Below are 21,984 nucleotides of genomic sequence, written 5' to 3'. Positions count from 1 at the left end.
CGTCTGTTCGTTCGTCCGTAAGTCCGTTCGTCCGTCTGTCCCGCTTCAGGTTAAAGTTTTTGGTCAAGGTAGTTTTTGATGAAGTTGAAGTCCAATCAACTTGAAACTTAGTATACATGTGCCCTATGATATGATCTTTCTAATTTTAATGCCAAATTATAGTTTTGACCCCAATTTTACGGTTCACTGAACATAGAAAATGATAGTGCAAATTTCAGGTTAAAGTTTTTGGTCAAGGTAGTTTTTGATAAAGTAGAAGTCCAATCAACTTGAAACTTAGTATACATGTTCCCTTTGATAAGATCATTCTAATTTTAATGCCAAATTAGAGAATTTATTCCAATTTCACGGTCCACTAAACATAGAAAATGATAGTGCGAGTGGGGCATCTGTGTACTGTGGACACATTCTTGTTAAGCATTTCGTTTAAAGTAAGACTAAGCCTTGCACGACGGAGGTTTCACATTAGATGTAGGTTTACACAATGTTAGATCAGAAACGAAATAATGAAGTAAATCGTAAAATTTAATCGCATTACTGATTTAGAGTTACTGTTAAAAAAACATGTATACTAATTATGTTTCTTTAAGATCCTGCCCCGAGCTGAGAAACAAGTTCTAATTAATTTTATGTTTATATGATTAACAATAGCAATCAATTTACTGAACAATTGATCTGTAAAATTAATTACCACGACGACAATTAAAACCTAACTATTTAATGATTTCAATACAAATTTATATCAAATCTATTAAAATTGTAAAAAAGTCCGGGGTTAACCGGTTAGCGTATTTGGTATTCGGTATTCGGTCGTTCGACCGGTTAACCGGTTAACCGGTTAACCGTTGACAACACTAGTTATAACTTTTTAATCTATCCTGGATTTCTATCAAACTTTGAAAGAAGCTTATTTATTATTAAAAGATAGTTTCCAGAAGTAAATTTTGTAAAACAAATAATCCTGTTTTGCCGTATTTTACTTAAATGTACTCTGGTTAAAATTTAAAAATTTTTAATTACATTCTTAAAATATCCTAGGTTTTAACCAAACTTGGAGAGAAGTTTATGATCCAGAAGTAAATTTATTGGATTTTTTTTCCATATCTTACTTATAAATGAACTTAGTTTTTCTGCCAGGAAACATTAAATTCACTCTGTGGTGGTCTAAGGTTTTTAAAATTCTAATTACTTTCTCAAACTATCCTGGATTTGTACCAAACTTGGACTGAATCTTGTTTATGATCAAAAGCTAGTATCTAGAAGGAAATTTTGTTATTATTTCACTGTATTTTGTACCTGTTTTTCCGTACTTTTCTTTTAAATGGTCTTAATTTTTCTTACAGTTAACATAACATTGCATACAGTCTGCAGTTAAAGTTTAACAAAAACATACATAAGATTCACAAACTACAAGTATCCCTGATTTTTACCAAACTTGGACAGAAGCTTCAATCTTACAATCAACAGATAGAATCGAGAGAAATCTATTTCTTAATTTGTTTCCTAATTTTTGTTGAGCCTGCGATGTTCAGCAAAAATAGGCGAGACACTTGGTTCCGCGGAAGCCTTACGTTTCTTTTTTATATCTGATATCAATATTGGACAGTTTCAGTTTGAAAATATAAAGAAATTACAACAAAAACATATTATCAAGAAATTACAAACAGAATTACCAACAACAATATAACTATACCTACTGTCACATAATTCTTTTTATCGAACAAAGTTTAACATACAGTTTTCTCAAATCACTTTTCAAAATAGGTTCAAAATATTTTCTCTCTTATTGTAACATCTTGCAACCCTTGTGCTTTTCGAAATTTTCAGCTGCAACCTTAGTCAAAATTATTGTGTGAAATTGTGTGTTTATTTTATTCAAAAATGAAATTTTGTTGTATATATCATCCTTATTCTTAAAATTTAACACATTTATATTTCAGGAAAGTCCTGCTACAGTGCAATTCATTTTTCTTCTTTTCTTTATTGTATTTAGTTCAACTAATAAAATTTAGAGCAGAAATGGGGAATGTGTCAAAGAGACAACAATTTGACAAAGAATAGAAAAGAACTGTCGCTCGAGCACACACTCCATTACTATGATTATCTTGATATTATAAGAACATAAACCTTAAACGTGCACGTGAAGTTTATAATACTGCATTGATCTCAAAGCTTATTTCAATCAAGTACGATCAGTTGTAGGTGGAGATGTCAAGCTAAAGTGCACAAATAACAGATGGAGGTGAGGATGTCATGCTACAGTGCACAAATCACAGGTTGAGGTGGAGATGTCATGCTACAGTGCACAAATCACAGTTGGAGATAGAGTTGTCATGCTACAGTGCACAAATCACAGGTTGAGGTTGAGATGTCATGCTACAGTGCACAAATCACAGGTTTAGGTGGAGATGTCATGCAACAGTGCACAAATCACAGGTTGAGGTGAAGATGTCATGCTACAGTGCACAAATCACAGTTGGAGGTGGAGATGTCATGCTACAGTGCACAAATCACAGTTGGAGGTGGAGATGTCATGCTACAGTGCACAAATCACAGGTTGAGGTGGAGATGTCATGCTACATTGCACAGATCGCAGTTGAAGATGGAGATTGACTAGACGTCATGCTACAGTGCACAAATCTCACTTAAAAGTGTCATTCTACATTTCACAGATCACAGTTGGAGGTGGAGATGTCATGCTACATTTCACAGATCACAGTTGGAGGTGGAGATGTCATGCTACAGTGCACAAATCACAGTTGGATGTGGAGACGTCATGTTACAGTGCACAAAGCACAGTTGGAGGTGGAGATGTCATGCTACAGTGCACAAATAACAGTTGGAGGTGGAGACTTCATGCTACAGTGCGCAAATCACAGTTGGAGGTGGAGATATAATGCTACAGTGCACAAATCACAGTTGGTGGTGGAGATGTCATGCTACAGTGCAGAAATCACAGTTGGAGGTGGAGACGTCATGCTACAGTGCACAAATCACAGTTGGAGGTGGAGATGTCATGCTACAGTGCACAAATCACAGTTGAAGGTGGAGATGTCTAGCTACAGTGCACAAATGACAGTTTACGGTGGAGATGTCATGCTACAGTGCACAAATCTCAGTTGGAGGTGGAGACTTCATGCTACAGTGCGCAAATCACAGTTGGAGATGAAGATGTCTTGCACCATTGCACCAATCACAGTTGGAGGTGGAGATGTCATGCTACAGTGCACAAATCCTATTTAAAAGTGGAGAGTGCTATCAGACTATCAGGGCCACAATCAAAGTTGGAAAATCAGTACTAAACTCTATTCAAGTCGCCTTCAACCTGTTAAGTACCGGTCTTTGTAAAAATCATGCAGAAGGTGATTCATGACATGTCACAGAAGTAATTGTTTTTGCCCTATATTATAAGAACTTTGGTAGATGAGTAAAATTCTGTCTTTTTTTTCCCTGTTTTATGCCCGTTGCCATGGTAACCATCAAATCAACATTTTGCCTGAATATGTGAAAAAAGACCCTTTTGAAAATATAAAATAAGGAAATTTAAAGTCCGATAGAAATAAAGTTAATCAATTCAAACAATATGAATATTTACAGTATTGCAACTAAACCCCTAACTATACAAAAACGTTAAAATTTTGAATTTACTAAATAGTTTGTTTCCATAGCAACAATTTAAAAATTAATGTGTTAAAATTCGAAAATGAAAAATTTCAAAAACACCTAAATTTTAAACCTATTTATCTCCCAAGACCAACACTATTATGACATGTCATTGACAAATTTTGAAAGATCACATTCTATATATTAATAAAATAAAAAGAAAGTCGTGTGTTTTTTCTTTCTTTAAAAAAATAATTTTAGTCAAAAATTGTCAATTTTCACCAAAAGTTAGATTACCAAACAGATGAATACTGAAACATTTTGAACTTAAAAAGCTAAAACTTTCAATTTATACGTGCATTTCTGACACAAATATGGTAATTTTAAACGAAAATATATGATAAATGAAGTCGATTTTTTTTTTTTTCAAAATTATAAAATTTGTTGAAAAAAGTGTGGTATCTCATAGTGTTTACTTGTGAACTAAGTATTTTAAGAATTTAAGCATAACACAACTTCTAAAGTTGAGGGCTGCATGTGTACCCCTCCCTTCAATCTTATATGTAAGATTTGTCATAAGTTTTTTAGCTCACCTGGCCTAAAAGGCCATGTGAGCTTTTCTCATCACTTGGCGTCCGTCGTCGTCGTCGTCGTCGTCGTTAACAATTTTTCAAACATCTTCTCCTCTGAAACTACTGAATGGATTTGAATGAAACTTAGCATGATTGTTCCTTAGTATATCCTGCACAAAATGTGCGCTTCGATTTTTGATCCGTCAAAAAACATGGCCGCCGTTACTTAAAATAGAACATAGGGGTCTAATGCAGTTTTTGGCTTATATCTCAAAAACGAAAGCATTTAGAGCAAATCTGACATGGGGTAAAAATGTTCATTAGGTCAAGATCTATCAGCCCTGAAATTTTTAGATGAATCAAACAAACCATTGTTGGGTTGCTGCCACTTAATTGATAATTTTAAGGACATTTTGCAGTTTTTGGTCATTATCTTGAATATTATTATAGATAAAGATAAACTGTAAACAGCAAAAATGATCAGCAAAGTAAGATCTACAAATAAGTCAACATGACCAAAATTGTCAATTGACCCCTTAAGGGGTTATTGTCCTTTAATGACAATTTTTCACAATTTGTTCATCATATTTGCTAACTTTAAAAAATCTTCTCCTCTGAAACTGCTGAATGGATTTGGATGAAACTTAGCATGATTGTTCCTTAGATTATCCTGCACAAAGTGTGTGCTTCGATTTTTGATCCGTCAAAAAACATGGCCGCCGTTACTTAAAATAGAACATAGGGGTCAAATGCAGTTTTTGGCTTATATCTCAAAAACGAAAGCATTTAGAGCAAATCTGACATGGGGTAAAAATGTTCATTAGGTCAAGATCTATCAGCCCTGAAATTTTCAGATGAATCAAACAAACCATTGTTGGGTTGCTGCCACTTAATTGGTAATTTTAAGGAAATTTTGCAGTTTTTAGTCATTATCTTGAATATTATTATAGATACAGATAAACTGTTATAGCAAAAATGTTAAGCAAAGTAAGATCTACAAATAAGTCAATTTGACCAAAATTGTCAATTGACCTCTTAAGGAGTTATTGCCCTTTAAAGACTTTTTTCACAATTTGTTCATCATGTTGACTTACTTTAAAAATCTTCTCCTTTGAAACTGCTGTATCAATTTCAGCCAAACTTAGGCTAAATGAGTTTTAGAGTTTCAGAGTATCTAGTATAAATTTTATATTTCATTTCCTTGTATGTCAAGAAACATAGCTCCTATGGCTAAAATAGAACATAGGAGAAAATGATTTTTTTTTTTGCTTTTGAAGAAAATAGGACGATTCAAAGAACATTTAAATAAATTGAAAAGCCAAAATAATCATTGATGAGAGATTAAACCAAAAAAATTCAGGTGAGCGATTCAGGCTCTTGAGAGCCTCTTGTTTAAAAATGGTAATACGCAAAACCCGTTATCTTGCCTTGGACTGATGCTGTCAGTGAAAAAGAATAATGTTGAATCCAAAACTTAATTACTCTATTAAGTCTATGTATAAAAATAAGAGGATGTGTTTTAATTGTCAATGAAACCATTAACTCTCCACCAGAGAGCAAAGACATAGAAATAAGCAACCACAGGTCACTGTATAGCCTTCAACAATGAGCATAGCATGATTATCTATAAAATAAATCTTAATGAACATTTAAAAAAAAATAGCTCAGGATACTTTCTCTTTCAAAATGGTTATAAAGTAGTTACAGTAACAATTTATTGCAACTCATTGTTGGTTTTTGAAACAGATTGATTCTTTAAAAACTTAAACCCTAGGCTTTGATCTGTTTAACAAGAAGGCTCACCCTGAAATGTCTGGTTGGTTTTATTTATCATTGAATTACTTTTACAACTCTGTAAGTGTTATGTAAAGATTATAATACAATTATCATAATAACTTAACATTATCAATGTTCTAAGAAAATGAGGTCAGAATAAGATTAGCTGATTGCAAATGAGACAACTGTACACAAGAGACCAAAATTACACAGACATTAACAACTATAGGTCACCGTGCCTCAACCAAATGTTATGAAACTTGATCACATTGCTTATTACCATAACACACAGACTAAGGTTGGATTTTGGTGGTGTCACTTAAACCGTCCAAGAGTTATGCCCTTTACAAATAGAAATATTACTGAATTTCCCGTTTCTGTTCTCTAACTTTAGTTTGTCTTTACCAAATGCTATGAAAATTATACACAATGCTTAAAACCACCAAATACAGATCAAGTTTGAATTTTGGTGGTGTCACTTTTACTGTTCTATGCCATGCCTCTTTATAGATCGGAAAAAGTTGCTGAATTTCTTGTTTTGTATTTATTTCTTTAGTTTGCCTCAACCAAATGTTATGAAACTTTTATACAATACTTATCACCATAAACGTTAGTACACAATTGGTTAGTGTCACTTTTACCGTAATTCAGTTATGTCCGTTTATAACTTTAATGATATGCAAGCGGGAGCATCATCTGTGTCTAATGGACACATTCCGCATTTATTTCAAATCTTTTGCATAAGTTAAGATTATTATATATTATGATAGAAAGAAACGGTTTGTAGTTCTTCTTCAATTTCTATTTTAACACAGTTAAATCGACATAGTGACAAATAAGTGTTTGCATAAAGGTTTCGATACATGTCGATTTACATGAGAGGTAAATTATAGTAACAGCCATTATGGGTACATAATCTGACTCTGCGCAAGAGTAAGTATACTAGTCAACAAAAGAAATGATACAAGGCAATGCATTTTCCATAGATAATGAAATTGGATACACTGTACTAAACTTAAACTGTCCCATTGGTCTAGTCTTTACAGAGTGTTATTTTCTTTAAGACCCCAAAAAAATATTTGATTTTCAAAAATTTTTGTTATATCAAAAATAGTATTTTTATAAACAAAAAATTCTAAATTAGAACGAAATTTTTTAAACTTAAACATGGTCTGCTTAACATTTTGATTGCAATCTGTCCTTGCGTCCATCGGGCTGTCCTTGTGTTTGTCTGTCTGGTCCTTGCAGCGTTCGCACATGTACAAATCCTGTCAGATTTTTACGAAACAAATACTTTAAGTATAAGCAATATCTCAAACAAGTTATACATTGGTGGCCAATCGACTTTTATAAAAGCAGTTATAACCCTTGAAAATAATAAATTTATGGAAAAGCCCCTAGCGCTCCCACAGGTACAATTCTTGCCAGATTTTTAACAAAACTTATAAACTAGTTTAACATCAACAATATCGCGGATAAGTTCTATAATGATGGACAATGGACTTTTTTAAAAGAGTTATGATCCTTAAAAGTATTTAAATTTATGGAAAGTGGCCTCGTTAGCGCTCTCAATGGTACAAGTCTTTTATTTTTTATTTTCAGTTTATTTCTGATAGAACGAACATATTTTTTTAGATCACCGTTTCAAAGGAACTGTGAATTTTGTCATCACTTGGCATCCGCCGTCTGTACGGTGTTAAATACTTGAAACACTTCCTCTGAAACTACTGAAACTTAAACTGAATGATCCTTAGGATATCTAGAATAAAGTGTGTGTTTTATTTTCTATTTTGTAAAAAACCATGGCCGCTATGGGTAAAAATAGAACATAGGGGTAAAATGCAGTGTGTGGCTTATATCTCAAACACTAAAGCCTTAAGATCAAATTTTCAGTTGAATCTAACAACCCATTGTTGGGTTGCTGTCACTAAATTGTTAAGTGTACAGAAATTTAGCAGTTTTTGGTTATTATCTTGAATATTATTAATGACAAAGATAAACTGTAAACAGCAAACAATTCATCCTCTGCCATTAAAGCGGGAGGTTTGGCATGCCACAAATAAAAAAAGGTTCAACCCACATTTTTTTCATAAAATGTCCTGTACCAAGTAAGGATAATGGCCATTGTTACATTATTATAGTTCATTTCTGTGTGTGTTACATTTCGGTATTGTGTCTCTGTTATATCGTAGTTCTTTTATATTTGATATATTTCCCTCAGTTTTAGTTTGTAACCCGGATTTGTTTTTATACGACCGCAAAAATTTAATTTTTCGTCGTATATTACTGTCACGTTGCCGTCGTCGTCTGCGTCGTCGTCCGAATACTTTTAGTTTTCGCACTCTAACTTTAGTAACATTGAATAGAAATCTATGAAATTTTAACACAAGGTTTATGACCACAAAAGGAAGGTTGGGATAGATTTTTGGAGTTTCGGTTTTAACAATTTAGGAATTAGGGGCCAAAAAAAGGCCCAAATAAGCATTACTCTTGGTTTTCGCACAATAACTTTAGTTTAAGTAAATAGAAATCAATGAAATTTAAACACAAGGTTTATGACCACAAAAGGAAGGTTGGTATTGATTTTGGGAGTTAAGGTCTGAACAGTTTAGGAATTAGGGGCCAAAAAGGGGCCCAAGTAAGCATTATTCTTGGTTTTCGCACCATAACTTTAGTTTAAGTAAATAGAAATCTATGAAATTTAAACACAAGGTTTATGACCACTAAAGGAAGATTGGGTTTGATTTTGGGAGTTTTGGTCCTAACAGTTTAGGAATAAGGGGCCCAAAGGGTCCAAAATTGAACTTAGTTTGATTTCATAAAAAAATTGAATAATTGGGGTTCTTTGATATGCCGAATCTAACTGTGTATGTAGATTCTTAATTTTTGGTCCCGTTTTCAAATTGGTCTACATTAAGGTCCAAAGGGTCCAAAATTAAACTTAGTTTGATTTTGACAAAAATTGAATCCTTGGGGTTCTTTGATATGCTGAATCTAAAAATGTACTTAGATTTTTTATTATTGGCCCAGTTTTCAAGTTGGTCCAAATTAAACTTTGTTTGATTTCATCAAAAATTGAATAATTGGGGTTCTTTGATATGCCAAATCTTACTGTGTATGTAGATTCATCATTTTAAGTCCCGTTTTGAAATGGGTCTACATTAAAGTCCTAAGGGTCCAAAATTAAACTAAGTTTGATTTTAACAAAAATTGAATTCTTGAGCTTTTTTGATATGCTGAATCTAAACATGTACTTAGATTTTTGATTATGGGCCCAGTTTTCAAGTTGGTTCAAATCAGGATCCAAAATTATTATATTAAGTATTGTGCAATAGCAAGAAATTTTCAATTGCACAGTATTCAGCAATAGCAAGAAATCTTCAATTGTACAGTATTGTACAATAGCAAATATTTTCAATTGCACAGTATTGAGCAATAGCAAGAAATATCTAATTGCACAATATTTTGAAATAGCAAGAAATTTTCAATTGATTGGAGTTATCTTTCTTTGTCCAGAATAGTAGTTGAATCAACTTAAATCATTGTTTTATACAATATACAATGTATATTCACTTTTACTACCAACTGATAAATTAAAACAATCTTTACCATTCAGTGATAACAAGCACCTTTTGTTACATTTTAATATTTTATGATGTATTTAAATGAGTAGTTATTGTTGCAAACTCCATTAGAAATTTGAATTGAGATAAGTTTTGGAAAAAGGGAAAGGGGGATGTGAAAAAAAATGGGGGGGGGGGGAATTTTTCTCATTTCAGATTTCATAAATAAATAGAAAATTTCTTCAAACTTTTTTTTGAGAGGATTAATATTCAACAGCATAGTGAATTACTCAAAGAAAAAAAAATTATTTTAAGTTCATTAGACCACATTCATTCTGTGTCAGAAACCTATGCAGTGTCAACTATTTAATCACAATCCAAATTTAGAGCTTAATCCAGCTTGAATGTTGTGTCCATACTTGCCCCAACCGTTCAGGGTTCAACCTCTGCGGTCGTATAGAGCTGCGCCCTGCGGAGCATCTGGTTTCTCTATCAATTTATGAATTTTGAACAGCGGTATACTACTGTTGCCTTTATTATTCAGCAAAGTAAATAGTTATCAAAGGTACCAGGATTATAATTTAGTACGCCAGACGCGCGTTTCGTCTACATAAGACTCATCAGTGACGCTCATATCAAAATATTTATAAAGCCAAACAAGTACAAATTGAAGAGCATTGAGGATCCAAAATTCCAAAAAGTTGTTTCAAATATGTGCCAAAGTAATATCTACAAATAAGTTTATATGACCAAAATTGTCAATTGAATCCATATGGAGTTATTGCCCTTTAAAGAAATTTTTCACAATTTGTTCTAGTTTGCTTACTTTAAAAAAAATCTTCTTAATCTGAATATGCTAAATCAATTTCACCCCAACTTGGGAATATCTTGTATAAATTTTGTATTTTATTTCCTTGTACTTCAAGAAACTTAGCCACTATGGCTAAAATGGAACATCGGGGTAAAATGCATTTTTTACTTTTAAAGAAAAAACGACTGATACAAAGAACATTTAAATGGAATTGTTAAGCCACTCATTGATATATATTGAAAAGCACAGATAATCATTGATACAAGATTTAACCAAAAAATTACAGGTGATCGATTCACGGCTCTTTAAAGCCTGTTGTTTAGAATAAAAAATTTAAAGACAGTCTGAGACTAAGTTTTTTTTTACATAGATTGAAATGAAACTTGGACAGAGTCTTATTTAAAAAACCATGAAATAGCATATAAAAGTTTTTAATTTCAATTTGCACAAAACAAGTGTATTTAGGGACGCAGCTATCCTTCATTCAGCTTTTCAGCTTTTTTCTGTTGTTTGTTTGGGTTTTTGTCTCTTTGACACATTCCCAATTTCTAAAAAAAATCTTTATATATAAAAATGGTGTAGGGGGTTCTATTGTTGCCCTCACCCTTTGAAGAAATTTCATGTTTAAAATTTTTAATATTTTTTTTAATTTTGAAAAAAAAGATTTTTTCTTTCCAAAAAAAAGGGGGCCTCATGCCCAGAGAGAAAATTTTCCTTCTCCACCAAAATACCTCTATCAATCATATATTTTCATTTATTCATTACCCAATTTGTGTCAGAAATGCACGTATAAATGGAATGATTTAGCTTTTTAAGTTCAAAATGTTTCAGTATTCATCTGTTTGGTAATCTGAATTTTGGTGAAAATTGACAATTTTAAAGAAAAAAAAACACACGACTTTCTTTTTATTTTATCAATATATAGAACGCGGTATTTCAAAATTTGTCAATGACATGTCATAGTATTGTTGGTCTTGGGAGATAAACAGATTTGAAATTTAAGAGTTTTTAAAAATTTTCATTTACGTATTTTTACACATTTTTAAATGGTTGCTATGGAAACAAACTATTCAGTAAATTCAAAATTTTAACGTTTTTGTATAGTTTGGGGTTAAGTTTGTCAATACTGTAAGTATACATATTGTTTATATTGATTAACTTTATTTCTATGGTTCTTTAAAATCCCTTATATTTCATTTTTCAAAGGCTACTTATTTACGTATTTAGGCAAAATTTTGTAAGGATGGTTTCCTTGGGAACCAAGGTTCAAAAGAAAAAAAAAAATAAAACATAAAACTTATTTTCATACCTTAACTTCTTCATAAACAAAATATAAAGACATTTGGAGAGGGGTCATGAATCGCCTATCAACAGGAACCTGCATGATTCTTACAAAGACAGGTACTTAAGAATCTTTTAGGGTCTGGGATACTTCAATGCACTAAAAAGCACACTGGAAAAGGGAGCACTTTTTCTGGAGCATGAATTCAGAGGACATTTTAAGGGAAAAACGTTTATTTTAGAATCAGAGGTGTCAAATACAAGATGTAGACTTGGAAAACTGTATAAAGTTAGTAGATGACTTGTTGAGTGAAAAACATCAGGTAATATTTTTATCTAAAGTTAATTTATATACATTGTACTTACGTGATTTAGCTTGTAAGAACTCTTTTGACTATGCATATTAAAATAAAAAAAAAGAGCTGATATTTTATTGTTTAATGTTAAATATAAATATGAAATACGTAAAAAATAATGTAAATTATGCATTATATTATATTTTTTAATTGATAAAATATTGTAAACATTATTCAGGTCAATAATACAATCTCTTATGTTTTCTTACTATCTCATGCAATTCAACACACATATTCTATTTTTTACACTAAAACAATGTTTTTACAGAAAAAAATGAACAGATTTTAACATTTACATTTCTGTTTTTGTTTAATCTGCATATTTATTTGTCAGCAATGGTTAGTGACACCTTATGTTGTATATTTTAGAGTTATATATGGCCATTCTACCAACCAGTGGACCAAACAGCCTTAGGCCTCTATGATTACTTTGAGATAGTCAAGAAACCAATGGACCTCAGTACAATAAAGGTAAGAATAATAAACACAAGCAAGTGCTTTATTATGAACAGAGTGACACACAGGGTTAATTTTTGGGTCCCTTAAGCTTTATAGCTTTTGTTTAGTGTGAGCCAATGCTCTGTGTTGGAAGACCGTACTTTGCCCTTTAATGGTTTACTTTTATAAATTGTGACTTGAATGGAGAGTTGTCTCATTAACACTCATTCCACATCTTCTTATATCTAATTAAGAGGCTTTGTACAACATTGTGTATCCACCTGTTCAAGGGACATATTATGGTATATTGTTGACCGTCTGTCCTGCCTTGTAAGTCCTCTCAAGTGTACCATTAATGCAAGATTTTTATGAAACTTATATCATAGGTTTATATCAGCAATGTCCTGTACAAGATAGAAATTCAGTTCGTATCAATGTTTGCCCCTTGGAAACATTAGTTGGTTTTCCCCGATTGAATAGTTTTACACTTTTAATTTTGGAGCCCTTTTTAGCTTGTTGTTCGGTGTGAACCAAGACTCCGTGTTGAAGGCCGTACCTCGACCTATAATGGTTTACTTTTATTAATTGTCATTTGGATGGAGAGTTGTCTCATTGGCACTCACACCACATCTTCCTATATCTATGTCATGGAAAATTGCACATTTAGCACTCTAATGTGTACAATTCCTGTCAAATTTTTATAAAATTTATGTTTATTGGTTTATATCATCAATTTTCTTCAAGAGTTCAAAAAACAGTATCCATTAGTTATGCCCCTTGAAAATATTGATTATATGTGAATTGCAATGTTATTGCTCTCATGTGTTCAATTCTTGCCAGAATGTTTTGAAACTTATAAATATATATAGGTTTATGCCAGCAATGTTTTTGATAATTTTGAACATGAGTTCTGATGAGAGATTTTTAACAAGTTAAGCCCCTACGAGATTAAAATGAAAATCACATTGTATTTGTCTTGAAGCCTTCATTTCTTTTTTAAAATAAATTAATAAAAAGTTGTATTAAACAAACTAATAGGGCTTTTTTTATTGTTGCCCTGGCCTCATACCTTGGATAGATAAAATGTGTGCTATGCGTAGGACATTAGAGCTGTTTTTTTATTTACATGTTGAGTATGTTTTTTTTCAGAATAATTTGGAATGTTGTCTATACAAATCAGTAGATGAATTCAGTGATGACATGCGTTTTCTATACCAGAACTGCTATCTACACAGCGAACCAGATACTGAGATTTATAAAATGGCAAAAAAGTTAGAAGAATACTATGGAAAGACAATGGAAACAACCAAAAGTGATAAACAAGTAGGAATGGATTCTCATACTGAAAATTCTTCTGAAGGAAAGGAAATGGTCTCAACATTAATGGACAATTTACAGCTGGAGGTGAAATAGAATTCACACTGGTGTTGTTTTTTCCACAGATTTCATCAGATGTTATATTTTTTTGATAAATGTTTTCACTGATTTGGTTCTTGGTGTTGGACTGATTCACAATTTTAATATACACTACAAAGGACAGGGTTTTTGCTTTTATTTCAGTACAAAGGGGCTCTGGTAATAAAAAAAACCACAAACTTTAGCACACTTTCTTGACAATTTTGATAGAAAAATTTGTATTAACATTTCTATAATTTTAGATCAAAGGTATACATTTGAGAAGACATTGAGTACCTATCCACTATAGACAGGGTTAAAAAGGAAAACATTTGTGTGTTAGACAACATCTTTTAGCAAGGCATAACATTGTATCAGTTATTGGCATTTGTCTCAATGTTAAAAAATATTACACTGTACTTGGCATTATGGTTCTGTCATTGTGAGAGTATTTTCTTTAATTACAGTGATGACAGTGTGGTGATTTGTTTTTATCAATTCCACAGAAGTGAGGGACAAAGGTTTTATGTTAAATATTGCCTTTCAATTTTCAATTTTCAATTTTTAAGCATTTCTGTTCAGGTTTCCAGATCAATCCTTTACATTTTCGATACTCTCAAATGTTTTGTTTTTTTGGTACTTTCTAAAAGTTTATCAGGAGCATATTACTAGTAAAGGTCATACCAGAAACATGTTATGTGAGATGAACTTATGTTGTCATGTTATATATAATTAGGACCTCTAATATATATAGCTTACTCTAGTGTATGAGTTTACTCATTGTTGAGGGCATTACAATGAACTTTTAGTTACAGGACATAAGTTCATTTGAATTTGAATCAGGTAGATAGTTGTATCATAGGCAATGAAACCACATATATAATATAATCATATCCGTAATAACTTTTACAATGTTTACACTTGAAACATTCTTGTTTACCTCTACAAATTGTAATTAAAAAACATTATAAACCAATTCAAGATGGAACTGTCATTAAAATAATATCTGATTCTTTTTAATTTGTTTCAATATTTGTTTTTTTCTTTTTCACAGGATAATAGTATAAAAGGGGTATACCATTGGAGTGGTGATGAAAATATGACTAAATATGACATGGCTTTAGTAATGGCAGAGGTTTTCAGTCTTCCTTCAGATCATATTCAACCTGACAAAAAGCCTTCACCTGGAGCCTCTAGACCATTCAATTCTCAGCTAAGTTGTCAAAGACTTAAAGACCTAGGAATAGCAAAACATAGCCAGTTTAAAAGCAAGATTCTTAATGTATTGAAGCCATATTACAAGACATGATTTACTTTTATTTTGATACTGTATAAAATATTGGAAGGTTTTTTTTATGCGAATAATGCTACTGGGTGGGTATCTCAAAAGTAAGAACTCGCATAATAAAATCTAATGCGTATATATTTATGCAGATTTTTCTGAAATGGCAATAATTAGCAACAATTAGTGTTAAAATCGCATTAATAAAAGAACTGACTACATCAAATATTCTTATACATGTTATTGTTAATTGTCTTTAAGATTCAAGGACAATAAACAATTATTTGAGATAAGATAAATCAAAACTGGTGAAATATATATAGACTGTCCACTGTAGATTGGTGATTGATACACAATTAATGTCAGTCTTAGAAAAAAATATTAGATTATATTAAAGGTTTTAAAACAATGTTTGTCAAAATAGAATATAAAACAAAAATGTTTTGCTGTTTTTTCCCCCTTTTCAGTAGACTTCAAAACAATTTATGTTTAAAAAATAATTACATTCATTTGATAAATAAAATCCTTGTTAGACATATTTTTTGACAATATACACTTTTCAGTAGACTTCAAATCAATTTATGCTTAGAAAAATATTACATTCATTTGATAAATAAAATCCTTGTTTGACATATTTTTTGACAATATACACTTTTCAGTAGACTTCAAAACAATTTATGCTTAGAAAATTATTACATTCATTTGATAAATAAAATCCTCGTTTGACATATTTTTTGACAATACACATTTTTGTTTTATTCAGGGAAGTTTGAAAAACAAATTCGTTAATAAATTTATAGTTGTTCACAATAACCTACTTGTTGAAAAAAAAAGTTATGGAAATTCTAGAAAAAATGATGAAGTGTTTGAAGATCAGTGAATGGGAATGTCAATAGAAATGCTTTTATGAATTATTAAATTTGATTTTAATTCAACTTTTTATTAAACTTGTTTCAAGAATATTTGTTCTGTTTTACCAGTCTTTTGTCCTTTATGTTGCTTTTTTTTTAAAATATTATTACAAAATCATGTTATTGGTAATTGCTCATTTGTGATTCATTAATTATGTTTGTTGCTTTATTATTTGTTAGCATTTTGTCTTATTAGACAATTTTTTTTTTAGGTAGAAATGAAATTGATCATGATTGTATCGACCAGCTGTTTGTATATTGGGTTTAAATTCTGTTATAGATATTACTTTTAGTGTGCTTTTTTTCTTTTATTGATATTTTTTATGAAAATAAAGTTCCAATGTGTCATATTTGTTTTTAGTGTGTTCATGTTTATGCTTTTTTTCGCGCCTTGTCATGTTACAATTATCAATGTGGTGCATCATTTATTATGTATGAGCCTTGTCTGAAGGGTTTTTGATTACATGAATACGTGGTCATTTTTATATAAAATATTCGTGATTATTTAATTATTTGATGATCTAAGACTTTATTTTGGATTTTTTGATTATCTCGATTTGTAATCGTTTGTTTTCTTAATTTGTAATATTATAAACATAATTATGTAAGGGTATGCTCATGCGTATGTCAATTTAAACTGTCAATTTTAAGATTGTAAAGTTTAAGATTGTAAAGTTTAAGATTGTAAAGTTTAAGATTTTAAAAATTGTGTAAGATAAATAAAGTAGTTTTTTTTAATATCTGATGTAATGAATTTGATCTTATAGATGATTAGATTCAGAAGCAGAAAAAATGCAAAAATTAAATCTTTGAAATTGATGGACCATTAAAGAAAGATAGACATCTCCACTTTTAAATTAAAAACAACTACATATGTTTTTGCATAGATAATAGAGAAATGATTTGCCTAGAGCATACAAGCACAAAACCTACATTAGAAAAAAACTTTTTTGTTTTGTTTTATAGTTAATAAATTTGTTTTTAAAGTGGACTTGTGTTACTTTTAAAAATTATATACAAGTACAGAGAAATATGAGTTAGCACTGTAAAGGGAAATGTTTTTAATGATGTGGATATTAAAAGATTAGTAGATAATTATATTATTGTGTGGATGATTATTTAAGGACAGATAATAAAGAAATTATAAGTTATCATTGTTTTAATTTCTAAAATGCCTTTTTTGACTAACCTTGCCAAAAGTCATTTTCCGATCACCTGCATTCTCTTACCAAAGTCATCCTTTTGTTGCCAAAAAAATTCTTCTCCTGTAAAATATAACTTTGGCCAGTTGGAACCAAACCACCATAATCCTCCTTATTGTGTTTTATTAAACAATTATGTCAGATAATCATGTCTGCTAATCAACATGGTCACCAAGGCTAAGCTTAGTTTATCGGTAAACTCCAGGTGTGTCCAATATTTTGAAAATTGTTTTAAATAAAAAAAAAATTACATGATTAAGTCAACTTGTAGTATCTGAATGGGAGTCAAAGGGATGCTTATTTGAAGATGTCAAAGAAGATGGCGTGAACTATTTCATGTAATGTTAAAAGCTTTAAATTTCATATGGATATGTGATTCCTAATATGCTGATATCCTATGTTACTAAGTGTCAGGCTCTGATATGCTGATTGTCCTTACCCTAATCTTCATTGTTCAGCAATGCTTTCATAGTTACATATAGGTGTTCATACTTTTGAGTGTTTGACTTATTATGTGTTGCCAGTTTGTGATAAATATATTTGATAATTGAAATCATTGCAATGTCTATATGATGTCAGATAATAAAATTGAGAATAAAAATGGGGAATATGTCAAAGAGACAACAACCTGACCAATATTAGTCTAATTTTGTTTTTCTATCGCAAATACTTTTAAGAAAAGATCAATTATGTTTTATGTATGAAATTATTATAAGGTTTAGATAACTTGCCATCAGGATCCAGATGATCAGAGGTAATCTACATGATTCATTTATCAGCATAAAGTATAATTTTCTCTAATCTGCGACAAAATTCTGCAAGATGTAGTGATGGGAATCAAGCATTGTCGATGACAGTGTAAACGTTTTGCATAAAGCTGCATTTTTTAGAAGGTATACAGAAGACCTGGATGCTTCATGTGTTTTATTCAGATATCTTATGTGACCGTCTGTACTATGTTCATTGTTCTTGTCCTTATTATTAATGTTCAGGTATTTGTTTGCTGAAAAACTTATTATGCCTCACCTACGATAGTAGATGGGCATTTTGTTTTCTGGTCTGTGCGTCCATTCGTCCGTCTGTTCCGCTTCAGGTTAAAGATTTTGGTCAAGGTAGTTTATAATTATAAATTAACTGTTAACAAAACTTTGAATTTTAAAAAAAAAACTAAGGCTTTTCTACCTAAGGAATAGATTACCTTAACTTAATTTGGCAAAACTTTTCGGAATTTTTGGTCCTCAATGCTCTTCAACTTTGTTCTCTATTTGGCCGTCTTAACTTTTTTTGATTCAAGCATCATTGATGAGTCTTTTTTTTTTAGACGAAACGCGCGTCTGGCGTAAATATTTTTTTATCCTGGTATCTATGATGAGTTTATTTTGATAAAGTTGAAGTCTAATCAACTTAAAACTAAGTACACATGTTCTCATGATATGATCTTTGTAATTTTAATGCCAAATTAAAGTTAAGACCCAATTTATAGGTCCACCGAACATAAAAAATGATAGTGCAAAGTTTGAGGTTAAAGCTTTTGGTCAAGGGAGTTTTTGATGAAGTTGAAGTCCAATCAACTTGAAACTTATTACTAATGTTCCCTATGATATGATCTTTCTAATGCAAACTAGTTTTGTTACCAATTGCATGGTCCACTGAACATGGACAATGATAGTGCAAGTGGGCATCCGTGTACTATGGAAACATTCTTGTTTTGTAATTTAAGATACTTACATAATAAGTAATAAGATATTAAGTATTTTTTTTGTGGAGCTGGCTACTTCTGTCACTTAAACCACGACATATGGATAGTGATCCAGCAGGGGGGCAATGGCTTTAGTTCACTTCCTTAAAACTTTATATTTTAAGTCTTCTGTAATTAGTGTATGAAATTAAATGATTATAAGATGTACATGTCCAACTGGCCTGTGTAATCTGACCTTTACCTCATTTTATATGGTTCAGTGGTCGAAAAAAGTAAAATCATAAAAATATTGAGCTCCAAAGAAAATTACCAACGGAAAGTCCTTGATCAAATAGCAAACTCAATAGCTCAAACACATGAAACGAATGGATAACAACGGTCATATTCGAAATGAAGTTTTTGAGATTTTTTTTTCTAATATCATATTCATTAGGTCAAATATTTCCGGTATATGGAAATATTTTATGATGTGCATGTCAGTCTCTCAGGACTTTTGTGACCTTGACCCAATTTTCTTGGTTAATTGTTCAGTGTTAAGTTTTGTAATTTGGACTGTTTTCTTAAAACTATAAGCAATTAGTTAACTATATTTGTTATACGGAATGATTATAACATTGTAAAAGGTGTTTATGTCTGTCGGGTAGGTATTGTCTAACCTTGATCTCATTTGTATGGTTTATTGTTCAATATGAAGTTTTCATAGTTAATAACATTAACGGTACCAATTTTTCTGCACCAGATGCGCATTTTGACAATACATGTCTCTTCAGTGATGCTCGTGGCCAAAATATGTAAAATCCGAAGCTTATATCAAAGATGAGGGAGCTATAATCCAAAAATTCCAAAAATCCGTGAAAGGAATCAGAGCTTTGCATGAGGGAGATACATTCCTTAATTTATAATAATTTTTAATATTTTGTAACAGCAAATTTAGAAACACAGAAAATCCGTATTTTCATGCCAGTACCGGAGTACTGGCTACTGGGCTGGTGATACCCTCGGGGACTAACAGTCCACCAGCAGAGGCATCGACCCAGTGGTAGTAATAACAGTAACGGTACTAATTTTTCTGCACCAGATGTGCATTTCGACAATACATGTTTCTTCAGTGATGCTCGTGGCCAAAATATATAAGTTTTGTTTCCAGATAGTATAACAGTCAGGATTCTACTTCGTCAAAATTATTTCCATTACACCAGTTCATTTTTACAATCGTAAAAATGGAAGCCATTGTAGGGATGAATCGCTGCCAATTTAGCTCTTGAAAAAACCGATAAATTTGTCCGCATAGCACCATTACGATCCTTATATGTAAGTTGTATTTTAAAAGACAAATGTATCTACTAGCTAATGAGCATCAGTTAATGGTCGTGCCTGCATTGATTCAACTTAAAACTATTGTCTAATCGGTTGTCAGGTGGAATTTTTTGAAAATTCATAAACATTTAAAAAAATTCTAATTAAATATTTCGTGGAAGGGCAGACTAGATGTTTTAAGTGGTTGAAGACTATAAACCTTTAGTTATCACACAAAAAAAAAAACAACATTTTTTTTCGAAGATATGCATTTTCATCATCCAACTTGAAAGACTGTCGTAAAGTACTTTTAGTAAAAAAAAAATAGCTATTCGAACACACGTACTCTGTTTTTATGATTCATTAGATAGGTATTTCACTTGACCCATATATTTCATCTTTTAATACTGTGATTTTTGTATGTAATAAAGTCAATCTGTAGGTTTGATATATAAAAATGGTAGAATCTGAAACGAGATGATGTATCAGATATTCTTGATTTGAACGTTTTCTAGACAAGATATTCAACTCAAACACGCCCTAACATAAAAAGGTGCACTCGATTTACTCTTTTCGATACAATTGTTACCCATTTTTTAAGAATTTTTTCTTGAGTCACAGTAATTGAAGGGCAGACACGAAAATTGCTGAACTATTAGATTGATATGTTCTCCGTCCGTGGTAATTTTTTTTCAAAAAAATCGGATGTTATGCATTTACTACATCCAACTTGATAGATACCCATGTCGTCGACTTGATATTTAATTGTTCTGCTTAACCTGATAAGCAATATGGTAACTGTATCTATGCATAAATTACTTTTAAGGTGCACACGTATATCTGGCATGGTTCATTTTACGCATACCTCGTTATAATGGTTCATTTGCCAATGTTCACTTTTCTTGGTTAAGACTATTTCTTGAACTATAAGCAATAGGTCAACTATATTTGGTTTATTGAATGATTGTAAGGTTGTACATTGCTTGTTGGATTTATCTGACCTTGACATTTTCTTGGATCATGTTAAGTTTATGTGATACTAGAAGTAAAGCCTTATATTTAGGGCTATAAACATAAAACCTATGCAAGTAAAGAAGTAGAGAGATTTCGGCTTCTTCATTGTTGTGTATATGGCTTCCGTGGTAGGTCTGTCAGATAGGGTTCATGGTTAGCCATTGCGTTGTCAGTTTATTTTCGATCTATGAGTTTGAATGACCCTCTGGTATCTTACTACACTCTTCCACGTGTATCCATATTATGGCTAAAAAAAGAAGCCAACAGACTTACTTTGGAAAGAAAGATTATTTTGTTATTACTAAGTCCATTCTCATATTTGACAGTTTAAAAAGGAGTATAAAGTGGTCTTCAGTCGCCTGCTTTGATTCAGCTGGATTTTTTACCTATCAGCCCATTTGAACACGGTCACTTAGGTCTTACCGGCATAGACCGAAATAGAACGATATATTGGAACTTGATGCGACTGTCATACAAGTGAGAAATTTTGCTAGCTTTAAAACTAGGTTTAATCCTTCATTTTCTACATGAGAAAATACCTGTTCCAAGTCAGGAATATGACAGTAAACGTTGTTATCCATTCGTTTGATGTGTTTGAAACAATTAACAAAGTAGAGATTGTGAAATTGAAGAATATCCTGAATTTGAACACATAATGTTATCCGATTATTGGCTTCATAAGATTACCAAAGTGAAACCAAAACTATTACGTGCGAGTATACACCGCTATGCTGGTCAACCAACGGCATCCGTAAAATTTATGAAAGAGTAATTTAATCTTCACT

At 31.4% G+C, this 21,984-nt stretch overlaps 1 protein-coding gene across 1 annotated transcript; it reads left to right on the top strand.

Annotated features, from left to right (window-relative positions):
- The first annotated feature begins 11,371 nt into the window (after nucleotides 1–11,371).
- On the top strand, nucleotides 11,372–17,140 carry LOC139484471 (bromodomain testis-specific protein-like). The gene is made up of 5 exons (XM_071268204.1): nucleotides 11,372–11,398; nucleotides 11,849–11,929; nucleotides 12,332–12,433; nucleotides 13,550–13,804; nucleotides 14,850–17,140. Exons 1-5 carry the CDS (start codon nucleotides 11,372–11,374, stop codon nucleotides 15,102–15,104), a joined length of 720 nt encoding a protein of 239 aa, XP_071124305.1. The 3' UTR covers nucleotides 15,105–17,140.
- Nucleotides 17,141–21,984: the final 4,844 nt, after the last annotated feature.

Source organism: Mytilus edulis, chromosome 8 (genome assembly GCF_963676685.1).
Source record: "Mytilus edulis chromosome 8, xbMytEdul2.2, whole genome shotgun sequence".
NCBI lineage: Eukaryota > Metazoa > Mollusca > Bivalvia > Mytilida > Mytilidae > Mytilus > Mytilus edulis.
The sequence above is the reverse complement of the archived record's forward strand: the minus strand, read 5'-3'. Positions and strand labels throughout refer to the sequence as shown.